Genomic DNA, 19,585 nt, shown 5'->3' with positions numbered 1-19,585 from the left:
AGCCTTGTAGGGTACCCCTCTGCAACGCCTGCTAGATTTTGTGGCAACAGTCCCTCTTTGTTTTAACACTGGGTGTACAATCTTCTTCCCTTTGACCTATTTTTGTGGTCTTTGTTGGACATTTATAAAAGTATTTTATGTTGCTTCATTTGGTAACTGGTGGAGAATGAAGAGATAGAGATGCATCATTTTGCAACTCAAGAGTGTGGTGCAGAGATTTTCTATAACTTGTAAATAAGATTGGGATCATTTCTTGTTTCACCATAAAGGGAGGGTATTACAGTATTTAACAATGGGCATGTATGAGCTTTTAAGTTAATGCTTAGATACTTCATAAAAGGTTTATTATAAACTTATATTAGCTCAATAAACTGACTTCAAGTAAATTAGTCACAAGTTGCTGTGATACCTGTGTCTCCTTCTATTTGGCACATGGAATAATATCAAAGTAATCTCTTCTGTAGTCATTCTTCTGCATGCTATCATTTAATTTTATAAGCCCGTTGATGGTTGCTGTTCAATAATAACCCAGCAGTTAAAGATAGGCCTGAACATATGGACTTTACAGATGGTAGTTGTGTAATTTGCCAGAAAACAAATGCTGTAAGATCAGCACTTACAAAGAATGAACTAAATTCGTAATTTACACCACCACTTCACATGGGGAGGAAATATGCTGGGCCACCCAATCTATATTGTGAGTTCACAAGATGGACCACTCCTAATAGTGCTTAGAAAGGCACAAATATGAAGGCTATGCAAAAACACATGATCGAAGATGAAAAAACCTTCTTTTGAGATTCCTTGTTTAAAACGAGATATGCTTTAAAATTATAAATACATTATAGCTAAGAGCATTTCCTCTTAAAAGTATGTATGGCTGGAAAATTTGGTAAATTAGGAAAATTATTGACAACCTTCCTATCATATAGGATATCAAGGCAATTTTGTTATCTGTTAATGATTTTCAATGGATCTAGTTGGGCCTGGGGGACATTTATAAATGGAAACCATATATATATAGATCGAAGATGAAAAAAACCTTCTTTTGAGATTCCTTGTTTAAAACGAAATATGCTTTAAAATTATAACTAAATTATAGCTAAGAGCATTTCCTCTTAAAAGTATTAATGGCTGGAAGATTTGGTAAATTAGGAAAATTATTGAAAACCTTCCTATCATATAGGATATCAAGGGAATTTTTATCTGTTAATGATTTTCAATGGATCTAGTTGGGCCTGGGGGACATTTATAAATAGAAACCGTATATATATATATATATATATATATATATATATATATATATATATATATATATATATATATATATCTATCTATATAAAATCAATTTAACTCTTGTAAATCTCAAAATATAATAATTAGAAGGAGCAAAATGCAAGAGGTCAGAAAATCTCTGAATACACTTTTTTATGCCTTTTTATTTACATATTAGTTTTGATAAGATGTTTAAATTACTGAAATGAATCATGACACTAAACGAACTTGGAGCTGATTTTTTCTCTGTTTGTGCATGGGAAATTTCATTTGCAATAAGAAGTATTTTCATGTTAAACATGCACCATCATGAAGTATTTTCACGTTAAACATGCACCATCATTTGTTTTGGGACTCATTTTACTTTAAGAGTAAATTGAGAGGCAAAGAAGCCAAAAATTTGGTATCCATTGTTTGTAATTTCTTGTTTCCTGCTTTGCTTTATAGAAGCTGGAGGCAAGATCCTTTTTCAAGCGACTTGTTGGAACTGTTGTACGTTCTGTTCAAGAGGACGAGCAAGAACAAGGTAGTGCACTTTAATATTTTGCAATGTGAAATATTGCAGACTTGTCTTCCTATTAATTTTATTTTGAAATAACTCAGGAGCCCATAGATTAACTATAACTAGAATATTACAAGAGAGAAGTACAATTGTCTGGTGATAGATTTCATATCAAGACTCTATATGCATAGAGATTGTAGATTATACTAGTGAACAAAATCATTTATATGAAAGCATGTTGCATGCTCCAACTGCTAGTAGATTTGCCAACATAAGTTACAAATTGGAAAAGAAAAGCTTTAAATCATAGCTTAGAAGCAAACAGTATCATGGTATAGCTATCTTCCTGCTGACTCATTTTTGCTTCTTTGGTTGAAGTATTGATATCTTTGCTATTTTTTTTTTGCTTGAAATGTTGACCTTCTTGCAACTCAAATGTTACCTAAGAGGAAAATCACAACCCCAGAAAGGGAGCCAATGAGCAACTATCAAGCAATCCACCCACTGTCAACTTGGTGGCCTTGCCTCTTACTTTAAGGCTGAGGAAGACAGGTTCCAAACTGAAAGAGGGTTTTCCTAAGAGTCAAACTAAGCTAGGTTGTGTAGGAGAGAGGGGAGACTCTTCTTGCTTGGCCCGACAATAGATTCCATCAATGACACTATCCAATGTGAAAGAAGCAAAGCAAGTTTCAATTATGCATGAAGAACGAGTGAGTTACAAACAAGTGAAATATATGTTGAGTTAGGTAAATAGTGCTTAATTGAATTTATTCTTGGAACTGAGACAAGTCTCAATAACTCATTCGCAAGCTATACTCGCAAGAGTGAAATCCGTCCTATCATTAGGAGATCCAATGTGAAGATCTTGCAAGCAAGGAAAATAGCATAGAGAAAGGACATATGCCAAATATCAAGTACTTGGAGTAATGGAATGAAGGATACCAAATGCTTTTGTTTTAGCATTAGCAGAATTTAATGATACCAGTGGTATCATGAGCACAATTATGCCATAAATGCTTTGTTCAAACAAGCATAGAGGTGAAGAGTACCTTTGGGCAATGAGACAGGTGAATGGGATTTCTCTTCATACGTTACCTGAGCACATTGCAGATTACTGACAGCACCGCAATATTACAAAATAAAAGCCAATCATCATCATATAGTAGAGATATAATTGGTGGAAAATAGAAAATATTTGCATGCAAAGTGTCAGTGTTTAGGCAGTAGTCCTTCAGCATATTTTGAGTATAACCATAGTGCAATTTCAAATGCATGCTGAGTGATAGATCTGAAACACTTATGCCAAGAATCCATTTGGCATTTGTCAGAGTTTGTCCATGGAGCAATGAAAACAGTGATCAACACGTAGATGGAAAATATTAACACATTCTTGCAGATTCAAAGCAAAAGAATATGTTCCCATTGCAAAACCTCAATCTCTGTTATAGTAGTTAAATGCAGCCACCAGAAAGTTCAGAATAGGGCTTTCGAGCATGATTATTATCTCAGAGCTGAAGAACCATTACCATGGATTTAAGTCACTCAACCATCTACCATTCAAATTTTAGGTTTGGAAAGGAACCCAGTAAATACAATGTTACCAAGTGTGACGGTGCAGGATATAATGTGTCATATTAACCATTGAAAACCAAACACCATTCAGAGAAATTTCACCATAGATCATCAATGGAGACTGTTGCCGCCTTGCTTACACACCTAAGTTAATGTGGGAAAAATCCTCAACCCCACTAGGCGTGGCCTTGGTAGCAAAGCTCAGAGAAGGGTGTTAACTTTAGGTCTGTTCTATGCTAGAGCAATTTATTTAAATTTTCACAGTTAGCTCAATATCTTTTGCAGATTAGCAATCACATCAGCATTAAAGTAAACTGCAGATAGAACATAAACATAAATCGCAGAAGACAAGCCAAGACGATGACACAAGATGTGGCGCTAGTCAGGGACAAACGCCAATGTGGGGAAACCCTTGATCAATTCTTCTTTTATGTTCTTCAAGGTTCAGCAGAGAAAGAGAGAGAGTACATATACAACTGAAGTCAACACTTTGACTTATCTAGATCTGAGCATAGATCATCTCCTATAACGATGATACATGAGATCAGTTGAAGACATTCTGCTTCAACTGATTCTCCAAGGTGTCGGCTTCACCTATCGTAGTGTTGCAATTCATCCATTTGTTGCACCTTACCGTGTGGCACCTTGCTGTACCATCACAGTGCTGAGCTGCTCTCATCTGCTTTTCATCATCATGCTGCTCCTTATTATGCTGCATATGCTGCCCTTTACTATCATGCCCATCATGCTGCATCTTAAGACCCTTCAGCTCCATCCGGTTGATGACATCACCTACAGGTATGTCGAGATGCTACTCATAGACATACTGAGATCATCATTAGCCTTCTCTGATTTATTCATCCGAAGATATTTCCTTCAGGTCACAGGTATGCCGAGTATCACATATTTCATCATTGTGACTATTATGCCAAGACAGTCATATATATATGCAAGACTGAGATAATCACTTAACGTGATCTCCATTTAGCTGAGACAGTGTTAGTGGCTGTCGAGATAGCATGCTGTTGAGAGAGTACCCATATATATTTATATACATGTGCAGGTAGGTCCGAAGTGAGGGTTGCAAGGGTTTCCTCCAAAACCCTTATCATATATGCTTAACCGAGACTGTATTCAGCACCTTGACACCAAGAACCTGTACTGAACTGAGATCAGCGTCATTCTTCCTGCAGTGCGGATCTGCTCTTGACTGCGGCTACCTCGGCTTCATATACCTGGGCTCTCTGCGGCTAGATGTCTTCCTTACTGCGGCTCTTCTTCATGCTTGACATCACAGCAGCTACCCTTTATGATACCCTTTATGACACCGGCTTCTTATAACTGCGGCTACCATGTGGACAACGGCTTCTAATATCACTGCGGCTACCATGTGGACAATGGTGACCCAATACATAGATTACGCTGCTCTCTGCCCTGTGTATTAGGGCATCAGTTGACTGAATAAATGTCACCATGAACAGCATATAATAACCATGAACAGCGTATAAATGAACGTCACCATGAACAGCATAGTGTCTCCATGATCTGTGCATAAGCGTTTCTATGAACTGCGTATTAGTGTCTCAATGACCAGTGTATTATGCCTCTCCTTAGCAACGGATTAGAGCATCACTTTTACTGTGTATAGATGTCTTCATGACTGCGTTGGATTAGGGCATCATCTACAGCTAGGGCTCCTTCTAGGCCAGCGTATTCTTTAGTTCTCTCCTGCTCCAAAAACCCAGACGTGGAGAGGAGATCACCTCAAGAATACATGTCTAAAATGACTTCAAGTCCTCACCAATTTATACTAAAACTTGGATGATGAAGACACGTCTATTGGGCTTCTGAGCCTACTCAAGTCGCTGGCCGACTTGACAATTTGATTTATAACATAAATAAATTCATAACTTCATAAATACTTATTGGAATCGGATGATCTTTAGATCAATCTTACACCTCTCAATGAGAGGGATCCAATAAAAATATCAGCGGCCATAAATAAGATGACCCACATGGAGTTTGGCCCTAGTTGCCAATTTTAACAAAGGGGCTATCACCTAATCCGAACTCTCTCCATCTAGGCTCTCTCCTAGCGAAAGCCAAGGGGGGTGGACCCTAAGGAAGGTTCTTAAGAAGACTTGTTAAACTCAGTGTTGCGAACATCTCGATAACATCCCAATTTTATCTCGAAATCACGATTTTTTGGCCTAGTCGATGTTTGCTGATTTTTATCGATATTTTGATGGTATCATGATTTTGCCGATGTTTTGCCGATTTTTACCGGTATTTCCCAATTTTTATGATTTTTTGGTTTTCTGAACCCTTGCCGATTTTATCCTGATGCCGATGTTCGCAACATTGTTTAAACTAACAAGTCCTAGGAGATAGTTAGTAGATCAATTAGAGCATCAACCATTCAATAACTTGAAATAATAAAACTTAGTAAGTACAAATGATCATGGGCATGTGATCAACATTAAAATGTGAATAGTTCGATATGACTCAACAATTTATCCTGCAAGGAAAATGTAAGTAGACTAGTGCAAAATATAATCTTGCAAGAAATGAAATATATGCTCAAATGAATAAAGGTACTTGCTATATTGGAAATATCTTCAAGATACAACAAGATCAAATGGAATGAAACACTGCAAGATAAGTATTAGAACAACCAATAGCAAAACTATGATATGATGGCACATCCTTGAAAGGAAAGCACTTGACTAGAATTGAAATCTTGCAAATAAATGTTACTTGTACTTGACAAAAGGAAATATGTTCACATATAACAATGATATGTAACTTTAAACTTGATCCAAATGAGCATAAACAAAGTTCAAGAGTGAATCTAAAGTACTTAAAATGAAAAGTATGTAATTGCTTTCAAAACCTATTGCATGTATCTGATAAAGAGCTTAAATAGTGAGATGTTGAATGAGATGCCAAAATTCAAATGCATGCAAGAAGAACCATTCATGATTGTAAGGTGTTTGTGTGCTATAGTGCTCTTGGTTGATTTTAGTTAAGTGCCTATCTAAGGTGTTACTTCCTCTCAACTCCTTCAACTTGGTAAGGACTAGAGGTGGTTACAAGAAGGCTAGGATGAGGAAGAACAAGGCTTCATTAACGATACCCCCCTAGTTCTTCAAGACAACCCACATGCCTTCGTTCCTACAAGGGTACTTGGCCACACAAGAGAATTGCGAGGTCATGTGTTTGTACCATTCATCCAAACTCAAAATTTGGGAAATTGAATGACAGTTAAGGGAGTTCTTACTAAAAGATCTATCAACCAATCTTATGCTTGGAGGTTAATTTTAGACGTGCAATGGAGATGCAAATGATTAGATGTGTCTTGCAAGTAGAGATAGTGTTCCCAAATGTGAAATGCTTCAAAATAGTTCAAGTAAATATGTTCATTCACAAATAAGGCAATAAAATATTTGCATAAACAATGGAAATGAAACTCAAATGATGTCAAGAGATAGATGAAAATTAGATAATAAAATCACCAAATTTACATGAATATGGAACAATATTAGCATGTGAAAGTGACCTTGCATGGAAACTATGAAACAATCATATGAGAGGACATATATATCAACAACTAAATAAATTATATCAGCTGCAAGAAATCAGATCTAAAATGCTCAAACGAACAATGTAAAGTGAGAAATATAATCACTAAACTAGCCCAAGTAAGAGTGTGAACTGCTAGAGCTATGGCATGAGCATGTGAAACAACAAAGAAATGGCAATGCGAGAGTCTAAAGTTTAACTAATTAGGTCTACTTGAAAGAAAAGAAACAAATTGCAAACCACAAAACATGCAATGAATTCCTCTCTCAAAGGAGAGGAAGAGTGGGATGCCAAGGGGATGATCCCCAAGCTGCCTCCAAGAATTATTTACTTTTTATTAAATAAGAAGCCCTCTAATGGAGAATGATGACTTTAATCTTGAGAAAAGTTTACAAGTAGCTCCAAAAAGCAAATACTTTTCCTCAAGAAAGCTTAATGCAACAAGAAAAGAAGTTACAATGCTTATTATGAAAATATTACAATGATGAGTCTTCAATGGGAGGACTCACTTTTCTCAAAGAAATGTTATTTTGGTGCTTTGATTTCTTGGTCTTCAAGAGTAAATATCGCACAAGAGGTGAAGAGAGAAGAATGTTTAGGAAGGAGGAACTTGATAGATCAGGGGAATCTAGTGAAATCTCTTTGGTCTTCCAATCTCCACCTACAAAACAATTTCAAGTGATATTTTCAGACAAGCCTTCAATCCTCCATAAGATCTGCGCAAGTCATGAGGGAGAACAAGAAATAAGATCACAAATACTTCACAAATAATGTACACTATATAACACTTGCATTCAACAAGAGGAGGAAGAAACTTCCTCCCTTGAGCAAGTAAGGAAGGGCTAAGCCTTTCCTACAAGCTCTAAAAGCTAGATATACAAGTAAAGCGCATAAAGTTTATCAAAGTAAAATTTAAATTTGGTGATTTTTAAAGAACCAAGGTAAGGAGACTCTCTTCTCAATCGTTGGATGAGCCCTTTGAAAGTTGCTTGGTATGGGTCCTTCCACCTTTGCTTCTTGAGAGTGGGTTCGTCCAACCAAAGACTTACCCCACGCTCAAACTTGTTCAAACAATGTTAGATTTCTACACACTTGTGCATTCACATGGGATTTAAATGCAAAATGAAGAAGGGGACTAGGGGTTCAACCAAACACCCTCTAGCGCTCCTAAATTTAGAGTGGTCCTTAAATACAAGAATTTGTGCAAGAAAACTTACATAAATTAATCCAATGAAAGGCAAGTGAAGCTAGTCAAGATTTAAAACCAATGCAGAAGCTGTTGAAGTATGTATCTAGGTTCGGTCTTCATAATGACATATGTAATCATGATTTTATGTATTCAATGTAAAGGGAAAAATAAAAATATTATTATTTTTCTTGAGGCATGGGTTTCATGCTCAAGGAAAATTTATTTTTAGGTCAAGCACCCATTGAGTGCTTCTAGGTTTGTCATAAGGTCATTTGAGTCATTGTCATGTATTGAAGACCCATTTGGGCATGTTACATATTGTAAAAAGAATTAAATAGTCATAGTTGAGTCAAAAGACCCTCCAAGACCTTGTCAAATGTGCAAGCATCCATTGAGTGCTTCTAGGTTTGTCATAAGGTCAATTGAGTCATTGTCATGTATTGAAGACCCATTTGGGCATGTTACATATTGTAAAAGGAATTTATTTGAGTCATAGTTGAGTCAAAAGACCCTCCAAGACCTTGTCAACTGTGCAAGCTACAAGTCGACCTTCTCAAACGACAAGTCGGCCTATTTGATGTGACAAGAAGCTTATATATACAAGGCTAGTCGACCAACATAGAGGGCATCCAAGAAAGAAAAAAGAGTTTGATTTGAAGCAGAAAGGACACTTGAAGATCCAACGAAGAAGGCAAAATATAGGACGAAGAAAGGAGCAGATTTCTTGAGGACTATTTTCGATAAATCTCTCACACGTGCAGACCGAAATTGGGGCATCATTTCACCTATAGCAAGACCGAGTTGCAGTCAAGTTAAGAAGTCACGTGAAGGGTCAAAGAAGCATTGATATTCAAGCCGATTTGTTGAAGAGAGATGTGCTGCCCAAGAGAAGAATAGAAGCAATCTTCACCATATTTCTGTCACACGTGCAAGCTAGGGTTACTGCAGCAAGGGCTGAAAATCACAGTCAAAAGTGCAGGTTTGAAATTGAGGTCAAAGAGAAAGCAAGCAGTTGTTGGAAGGCTTGTTTGACTATAATTGACTTTGTGAAATAGGAATTCATCATGAGCAGTTTGACTTGGTCTTGGGGGGGGGTCTTGGTCAAGGGTCACAGGTCTTGGAATTCGTCAATTGAAGTTCTATAAGAAGAGAAGAATTCTTGTGGGTTTTCCTCTCAATTAGAGAGGTTTTGGTCTTGACTGATTGCCTACATCTTGTGTCCTCTTGTCTTATTGTTCTTTATGGTTTGGTCGCTGTTTGATGAAAATGACACTAAATATAATCAAGTGAAAGAAGAAGCTAATTAAGTTAAGTAAAATACATCACAAGCAGTAATCAAAGTAAGAGAAATCACTTATCTTATTGCCCTTAGATTTCTCAACATGGTATCAGAGCTAAGGTGACTACATCAAGGAATGACAACTTGAAGAACGACCATTAAAAGGAGTATCAAGAAAGGTCAAGGTATCAAAAAGGACATCGAACCATCAAGAAGGGATACTTAAGGGCCAAATTAATCTAAGGATCATAAAGAAGAACTCAAAATCCTAGCTCATCCGAAGAAAGGTTCTACGCTTGAAGCATTCTTAAGAAGCTCACACAAAGAAGATCTCAAAGACCCTACCTCCAGTCAAAGAGGGACAATACATTGATGCATCTCGAAGTCTCTACATCCAAGGGAAGCAAGAAAAGGTGTTATCATAATCATCAAAGAATCAAGGTGATCTCCCTCTCTTTGAAGGATCACTTTTGAAGGAAGACATATTCAAGAAGATATCTTCTATCATCCACATTATCAAGAAAGGAATCATGTTGAAGATATCACCATCATGAAGCATCTTCACTTGACAAGTATCTCTATATTTTCTTGAATCTGCTATCAAAATGACTTCATTTTGTAAGGAAAGCCTTCGCTCATTAAGGGCTTTGGCCATTAAACAAAAAAGAAAAGAAAAAAAAGAAGATAGTCAAAGAAAAAAAAGAGAAAAGAACAAAAAGTACATATAAAGATTAAAAAGAAAAAAAAAGAGTATAAATAAAAGATATATAAAGAGAAGTATTATATTATAAAGGGGTATTTTAAAAAAAAGTTCAAGTCATAAAATTATTGAAAATATATATAAGTACAAAGCGGGTATTATTATAGAAGGTTACTTAAAAGATCCATATATTAAAGTTTATAAAGGGTTAAATGTAGAACTATAAAGAGACATAAGGATAACGAGTTATAGCAAAGGAAGAGTACTTTTTGAAAGCATTATAATAAATATAAGGTGCAGTTTATTTAAATAGTGGAGCTATATTAACTATTTTTAAAGTGGGAAAAAATATATAATTGAGGAAAATAAAAGTTAAAGGAATTTATAAAGTTGTTCAAGTTTATCAAATAAAAGGGCACCTGCCTAGGGTATATAAGCAAGCCCTCATTTTCATTTGTAATCATTTCATATCTTACATCAATTCAATATACAATATTCAATATACAATGACATGTCTTACAATGGACATTTACGTCTTTGAAGTATTTTAAAGATTTCTGCTGCATATACGACATTTGGTCATTACATTGGTATTAGAGCTGTTCGATCCTTTGGACACTCAACCACTGAAGAGAACTAGCTTGATCCGGCCTTTGGCCATTAATCCTTCGTCAACCTTGTTGTTGTCACAATTGAAGCGTTTTGCTACACAAAGTTGGAGTTTCTCTGTTTCGTCATTCAGGGCTTTGGCCATTAACCAAAAGAAAAAGAAAAAAAAGAAGATAGTCAAAGAAAAAAAAAAGAAGAGAAAAGAACGAAAAGTACATATAAAGATTAAAAAAAGATCTAAAGAAAAAAATCATATAAAAAATATACTATTAAAAAAAATTAATAGTCCGATGTAAATTTGGAAGGAGAACATTCATATATAAAAAAAGGTTCTACATTATTGATAAAAAATGCATGATAAAGTTAAAAGGAAATATTTCCAAATATCTTTAAAACTATATGCAAGAGAAGGAAGAGTAGATAAGATTATCTTGATTCTTCATTAAGTGGTTTACAAGCTCGTGGTTTTAGCAACCCACGATGTTTTCAAGGTAAAAGAAAAACAAAATCTCTTTATGTGAATGGTAAGTTTTACTTTTTATGTGGAGAAAATTAACCGAGTCAAAGGCACTTAAATGGACATATATTTTATATTATACCCCAAAGAGGTGAATAGCCATGTTTCACTAGGGTTGCAACTTTTCAAAAAGGAAAAAAAAGACTATAAATATATATAGGAAAAAAAAGTTTGTAGGAAATTTATAAAAAAAGGTGAGTTTAAATTTTTTTTGTTGAGAATATATATATATATATATATATATATATATATAAAATGAAATAAAAAAAATAAAATAAAAAATTAAATTAAATTAAATTATCGAGTAAGGTTATCAAGTAAAAAAATGGAGTCTAATTCAGAAACAAAGAAACAAAGGCTTTCCTATAATGGTCTTTCAATTGTAGATTGTAGATCACTTATATTAAAATCAAATACCCAAGGGAAGGAGATTAATATCGCTATCAACACAAGTGTCGAGGAAAATTACGTCAATGTTAATTTGGCAAATCAACTATTAATTCCAAAGTCAAGCATAGGAGAAAGAAAAGATATTTTTGGCGGAAAAGAATATGAAATTAATGATTTACAAGTGACAATTGATCATTATGAGTACATATTTCAATTTTGTGTTGTAACTATGCTTGACAAAGAGGTTGACATAATTCTCAGTCGACCTTGGTTCAAAGAATTAGGTACATTCATTCTAACCACGTACAACAAATTCTTGATGTTTCCTTACAAGAAGAAGATGGTCACGTTCCAAGACATGACAACGAAATCAAAACTGATAATGCCTTCAGCAAAAGATCTTAAGGATATTTCGAAACTAATGTTTCAAGAGAATCCAGAAACAGTATCAAAGAAGCAAAAAAAGTTTGAAGAATTCATATCCAACAAAAATAAGGAAAATTCATATTTGAAAGAGCATACAAAAGCTACTTACACAAGTAAGAAAATGTAAAGCTAGGAAACACTAGTTAGAGCAAGAAAAGGAAATTTCTGAAAAGAAACAATACGAAAGTCTATTAGGAAAAGAAGATGAAAGTTTATGTTTAAAAAACCTTAACCAAAGGTTATTAGAACAAATCAAGTGGTTAAAAGATGAGAAGCTTGAATACCAAATAAAGTTGACTCAAAAAATGAGAAACTTTTACGTCTCAAAAACCATAATTGAAGTATACTCACTCAAATTAAGAAACTTAAGGATGATAGGAAATCATTGGAAAACAAGTTAAAAGAACTTATCACAAAAGAAGTGTCGAAGTCATTAGTCCAAGTTGAAGATAAATGAATAAATACCGATCCAGTTGATATCACAAGTAAAGAAGAAGAGAAATCTAGAGAAGTTAAAACATATTCAGAAGTTGCAGTTCAAACAATAGACATTCCAAATGAAGATTCAGTAGCCAACTCAACAACAACAACACCTGAAGGAAATCAAGAAACTGCCAAAATGATAAAGGAAAGTCCAACCAGAAGAACTATTTATTGACATCTGAATCACAAGAGCAAACTTTCCAATCAATCTACGTACCAGTATCACTCAGAACATAAATGACAAATTATGTCCCCAAGAATACTAAAGTTTGCAGAATCCAGTCCTACAATAACTATTCAACACAAATTTTTAGGGATCAGAAGATTAATCTAGGATGGTCTTATCCGTTCTCAGTATGGAAATTTTGTCTATCACTCAGAGCATCATATCATCTTGTATCAATGAAGATGAAAGTTCAGAGATGAGAAGATATTCTTAGTAAGCTTTGAGGACAAAGCTTCTTGAAGAGAGAGGCAATGTTATGAATATAATTCATATAAAAATAATATATATAAATAATAATTAATTAACTAATGGTTAGTTAGTTAGTAATAAAGATACATGTCATAGAAACATGACCATTCATGAAAGGGCACCTGCCTAGGGTATATAAGCAAGCCATCATTCTCATTTGTAATCATCTCCTATCTTACTGTCATCAATTCAATATACAATATTCAATATACAGTTACATGTCTTACAATGGACATTTACGTCTTTGAAGTATTTTAAAGATTTCTGCTGCGTATATGACTTTTGGTCGTTACATTGGGTCAACAAACTATCTTGCATGGAAAAAGACGACAAATTTGATCCTCATAGAAAATGAAGTCATTGGTTATGTTAAGGGTTCTATTGTCGAACCGCTAAAAGAAGAAGCTCAAGCTCTAGCCAAATACATGAAGGGGGAAATAAGGGCTCAAAGGTTCCTTATAGAATCCATCAAGGATCCCCTCATACTATATGTTGCAAAGTTGGAGACATCAAAAGAAATCTATGAGAAGTTAATAGAATTGTTCTTTGTAAGCATCATTGGAGAAGTCATTTCTTTAAGGATCGAGCTATACAAAATGAAGATATCAAAGGAAGAAGGAATAACCTCATACTTCACGAGGGTATTAGAAACATGAGACCACCTACAAGAGTTGGGAGAAATAATGTCCAATAAAGAGATTGTTGAGAAATCTAGGGCATCAAGATAGGTGATTTCTCTATTAATGATAACTGCTTGTGAATGCTTTTTACTTCAATATATTAGGATCTTTTCTTTAGTTATATTATTATAGTGTTATTCTTCATCAAACAATTTCTAAAGCATAAACAATAAAGAGACAGGGGACACAGAATGTAGGCTATCAGCCAGGGCCAAAACCTCTCCCACTTGAGAGGAAAACCCAAACGAATTCTTCTTCTTATAGAGACTTCAATTGACGAATACCAAGACCAAGACCCTTGACCTATTTGACCTCTCCAAGACCAAGTCACAAAGCTTCCTTTTTTTCCTTGAGTCAACGATAGTCAAACTCCTTGTTTCTTCCTTTTTCTCGGCTACCTTGCAGTGTTTTGGCTCCTAGAACAGAGCTGCAACTTTTGGCCCTAATTCAGAAACCCTAGTTGCAGCACTTGGAGAGTGTCATCTTCTAGATAGTGCCCTTGACACCTTCGCTTAGGATATAAGCTCCTTCTTCCTTGACTCAGATTCTATTTTGACTTGTCCTTCTCCCAATTCGGGATATAAGCTCCTTCTTGCTTGACTCAGATTCTATTTTGACTTGTCCTTCTCCCAATTCGGCTACCTAGATGACTGAAATGCCTCGGCCCTTTTTCTGTAGTAGACAGTCCTGCAATCTCGCATGTGTGGAGTGATATCAACCCTAAAAACAAACCCAAACAACTTCGCTCTTCCTTCCTTCTTCTCGTTGGCTATGAGACTCCTTTCTTAGTGATTCTTGCACTTCCTATTGCAGACTTCTTCTTGACTAAAATTTTGTCTCTGAAATGAGGTCGAGCTGCCCTATTTATAGTGGTTTGCCCATCAAATAAGCCGACCTGAACTGTGGGTGAGTCGACATGTCTTTTGGTGTAGATCCATTACTCCATCTTGAAGCTGACTTGAAGGAGATGCTTTAGCTTGGTCTTGGAGGGCCTTTTTATTCTTTTAATGACTCATACAAATATGTAACATGCCCAAGAAGGGTCCTTCATACATGACATTGACTCAATTTGACTTTATGACCAATCCTAAGGGCTCACAATGGGAGCCTCAACTAAAAATAAAATTCCTTGCTCATGAAACCCATGAGACAAGCATTACAATAATAATTTTATTTTTCTTCATTGCATCAATTGCATAAAATCACAATTACACATGTCATTATGAAGACCGTACCTAGTTACACTTTTAAATAGAGATGACAACAATTGTGTTCAATGCACTACCTGATGAATGGGGCAACTTTGTATCACGTATCTATGGAAAGAAGGAAGCAACCCCATTCATTGAACTCTGGTCATTATGTAAGATTGAAGAAACCAGGTTAAAAGCACAGATCGATGTGGGACCAACTGAACAAGTTCAAGCATTTGCTGCCATGGCTGAAAGAAAAGGAAAGTTTGGAAAATTTGGTCTTGAGAAAAAGAAGAAGGAGAATATGTCAAAGATCCAACGCTATGATTTTATGGAATATGGGCATTTCAAGAGAGATTGTCTGAAATTCAAGAAGGACAACAAGAGGAAAGAAAGGAATGAAGCTCATATCACCGAAGAAGTGGAAAAACCTAATAAGAAGAAACCCAAAGGGATAGATCTTCACTATTAGGGTTTCTCCAATGCATAGCTAGGAGAAGTAGGAGGTGAAAAGACCTCCACCATGACAATCAAGATGAGAAGCATTATGATGAGATGCATCTTAGTAGAAGATGGCATCATACTCGAAGCATACTATGGGAACAAGAGCTCATGACATCATTAGAAAAGCTTGAAAGAATAAGTTGAAGTAGAAGTCTACATGGATGTAGCAGTGATCATATAAAGGAAGTAGCTCTTGATAATCTCATATTTGGTTAGAATAAAGTCATCTAGCATGATGAAAAGAAAGGTTTCATCATACATCATCACCATTTGGAAGGAGCATTTGCAGGATGAGGATAATCAAGATCCTTCGTTGGAATCTTCATTAGAAGGTTCACCTCTACTTGAAAGAAGCAAGTGTCTCGCTGATCATTCCACCCTGTGTGTGATACATTGTTTAGAAGTATGATGGTATGATGACGAAGGAGTGCATCAGGTTTAGATGATTCAAGTAATCTCTATCAAGGAAAGGATGCTGCCGAAGGAAGTCTAGATGACCAAAAGGAGAAAAGAAGTATGTATATATTTAATAGATTAAGTCATGTCATCATATAGTTTTAAATAGCATGGGTAAATGCTCCAACTCATGAGCATGATCAAAGAAAAGGGATCTCTTTCTTTGGAAAGATGCATGAAGGCATGATTCACATATTGACAAGATGAAATCAACATAATATGTTCTCATATGTAATATGAGGTAGTTGATAAAGATGAAGGAAATTTGGATGGAAGTTCCCGGGAAGCAATATGTGAAGAGAAGAAAGAAGAGATCATGAAATATGCAACTATAGTCACGAAAGAAAAAATAAGAAATCAACATCTGATGACTAGAAGAATTGGCTGTGACATCCCATAAAGAAGGTATGAAGACCTTGATAAGGTCTGTAAAGAAAGGAGACCCTTGACATATGAAGTCTTGGAGATGTGTTTATGAATGTGCAGGATGTTGATGTTGCAAGCAAGCAAGATGTCATGATGAAAGGCCATCACAAAAGGTAACTTTGATTTGATGTTCATTTTTTATTTTTGAACAACATCTGGATGGGTTGATACAAGGATACTGAAAAGAGGGTTGTAGATGTCACCTACAACTAGCACTCATGTGGTTGGATGGAAGATCCTAAAGGAAACATGACTTGGAAGAGGTAGCAGTATGAAGAAAAGCTAGATGTGGACTAGAAGATCACTTTTCGATGAAGAGAAGGATGACATGACTGATATGGTTCGTGAAGGAAAGTGATGGATGGCCGATGCCCTACGCGTCTGATGAAGGCTCCATAATGAAAAAGGATGAACTTCATGACATCGAAAGAAGGCGCCCCACAAGCAACTGATAGTACCGTGATCTCCACGAAGAGTAGAAAACTGTTGGAAGCAAGCCCCTAGTTAAGAGGGAGCTTGAACAAGTCATTGGATAAGAGGGAGCTTAGATACATTTCTTTTACGAGAATGGTATATCTTCCCTAGTTGAGATGGAGAGATAGACACATCATTCTTGTCTTCATATTGTGAAGAAAGAATGGAGGATTGGGTAACCATCTGGCATCTGATACTCTTTGAGGATGTGGTAGGGCATCCAAGATAAGAGTAATTGAAGAGCACCGATATTCTTTGAGGATTGGGAATGCAAGATAAGAATAGTCCTAGAAGGACATACCCTGTGAGCACCGGGTGCGGTATGTGCCTTGAGAGACAATGATGATGGTGTCTGTCAGTGATTAGTCTAGCCAACATTGTGCTCTGATCTTGTGGATAGATAGAGTTGTTAGTCAAGGCATTGCTATGTGGCAATGTTGGTTGGTATAATGCAAATAGATGGCTTACCAATCCGTCTCTTTTTATGAGAATTCTTCAAATTGAGAATGTTCAAGTACCTTGTATGGATTAAGAATACCTCCCTAATTAAGAGGGACTGTTGAAATATGTAACTAGGTTCGGTCTTCATAATGACATATGTAATCATGATTTTATGTATTTAATGTAAAGAGAAAAATAAATTTATTATTATTGTTCTTGAGGCATGGGTTTCATGCTCAAGGAAGATTTATTCTTGGGTCAAGCACCCATTGAGTGCTTCTAGGTTTGTCATAAGGTCAATTGAGTTATTATCATGTATTGAAGACCTACTTGGGCATGTTACATATTGTAAAAAGAATTTATTTGAGTCATAGTTGAGTCAAAACACCCTCCAAGACCTTGTCAAATGTGCAAGCTACAAGTCAACCTTCTCAAAGGACAAGTCGGCCTATCTGATGTGACAAGAAGCTTATATATACAAGGTTAGTCGACCAACATAGAGGGCATCCAAGAAAGCAAAAGGAGTTCGATCTAAAGCAAAAAGGACACTTGAAGATCCAGCGAAGAAGGCATAAGATAGGATGAAGAAAGGAGCAGATTTCTTAAGGACTGTTTTGGGTAATCTCTCACACGTGCAAAGCAAAATTAGGGCATCATTTCACCTACAATTGGACCGAGTTGTAGTCAAGTTAAGAAGCCATGTGAAGGGTCAAAGAAGCATTGATATTCAAGCCGAGTTGTTGAAGAGAGATTTGCTGCCCAAGTGAAGAAGAATAGAAGCAATCTTCACCATATTTTTGTGGCATGTGCAAGATGGGGTTACTGCAAGAAGGGATGGAAATCACAGTCAAAAGTGCAAGTTTGAAATTGAGGTCGAAGAGAAAGAAAGCACCTGTTGGAAGGACCCTTTGACTATCATTGACTTTGTGAAAGAGGAATTCATCCATGAACAATTTGACTTGGTCTTGGAGGGGTCTTGGTCAAGGGTAATAGGACTTGGAATTCGTCAATTGAAGTTCTATAAGAATAGAAGAATTCTTGTGGGTTTTCCTGAATTGGAGAGGTTTTGTCCTTGGCTGATCACCTACATCTTGTGTCCTCCTGTCTTATTGTTCTTTATGGTTTGGTAGCTATTTGATGAAAAGAACACTAAATATAATCAAGTGAAGGAAGAAGCTAATTAAGTTAAGTAAAAATACATCACAAGCAATTATCTAAGTAAGAGAAATCACTTATCTTGCTGCCCCCAGATTTCTCAACTGAAGCATTAAGCACAAATATTTGAAACAATGTTATCTCAGAACCATGCAAGGAGAACACCAAGCCAAATTGAATCCTCAAAGTATTTTTTTATTTGCATAAAAGAAATGAATACAAATTTCTGCAAATTTTCCTCAAGCACAATAGTTTGTCTAAAGATGATATAATAGGAGCCCAGTGGCTCAATTTATAGAGAGATTGGAGAACATCCCAATGTGAAACCCCATGTCAAGTGGAGAGCGGTGGAAGTCTCAAGAAGCCAAGTTGAATTTCTGAGTGGAGAGCCTTCAACCAAGTATAAAAACGAATTCTGGTAAGTGGCAACGTTTCCCCCCTTCTGCCTATTTGCAAAATCAAATTTCCTACTGTAGAATGCCAAGTGTGAATGTATGTGAGTGAAGAGAGGAGCAATCCCCACAAAATCCTCACCAAACTACTGCTCTTTGACACCTCTGCCACTGCTGTGTGTAGAGCTCCAAATTGACTGCTTGTAGTTGGAAGAGGAGGCTGCGTAGGTGTTGACGTAAGTGGGCATGTGTACAAGTGTGAGACAATGTAGCTATAGTGGGCACATTATGCCACAAAAATATGAAATGAAATATTTACCAAATATTTCGATAGTGCATTGATCTCGCAAGTGCAAGTCAAGTTCCCAATTGGATAGTTGTACCTCATGCAGGTCCACAAAGATCGATTTTCCCATGTGCTAAATACTTGTGCCATGTGGTTGCCAACTTGTCCCTTTGACTCACTTTTAACTTGAAGAAAGGGTTGAGATCTCCGCTCAGAGACGCTCGTGTGCTAAACAACACTGCAGACTTGGCTTCAGCTCAAGTGTGTTATGTCAAAGACACAATTTCTGAATAGATGAATGAATGACCAAAATAAGTTTCTCTTGCTCTATATATCAAACAACCTCCAAGATGCCCATGTGGGCCCAACTCGAATTTCTCCACCAACTTAGCTCCAATGAGAGTGTCTTCCACATGTGGGCCGTAATTCTCCATGGGGTGGTCCCCATGCTCCACTGGAGCCGCAATATTTCCCTTCCTAATGTTTGGTCCCCCACTTAATCCCAAAATTCATGTGGGACCTCCGAACCCACATCTCCTAAGTGCAAACATGAAATAAGACAAAATTGGTGAAGATAGA

At 36.2% G+C, this 19,585-nt stretch overlaps 1 protein-coding gene across 3 annotated transcripts in view; it reads left to right on the top strand.

The window, feature by feature from the left end:
• The window catches only part of LOC149256230 (GPCR-type G protein COLD1-like), a 402,810-nt gene that overhangs the window by 183,601 nt on the left and 199,624 nt on the right, over positions 1 to 19,585 (top strand). For all 3 annotated transcript variants that reach the window (XR_016267270.1, XM_089460701.1, XM_089460700.1), the window contains one exon: positions 1,723 to 1,801. Coding sequence is in view for 2 of the 3 variants with exons in the window: in XM_089460701.1 (XP_089316827.1) it covers positions 1,723 to 1,801 (79 nt within the window). In the remaining variant the exon portion in view is untranslated. The remainder of the gene's footprint in view (positions 1 to 1,722; positions 1,802 to 19,585) is intronic.

The sequence above is a fragment of the Pinus tabuliformis genome, chromosome 7, assembly GCF_031772625.1.
Source record: "Pinus tabuliformis cultivar Carrire ecotype Pingquan chromosome 7, CPIR1, whole genome shotgun sequence".
NCBI classification, from domain to species: Eukaryota; Viridiplantae; Streptophyta; class Pinopsida; order Pinales; family Pinaceae; genus Pinus; species Pinus tabuliformis.
This window is presented reverse-complemented; position numbering and strand designations above follow the sequence as displayed.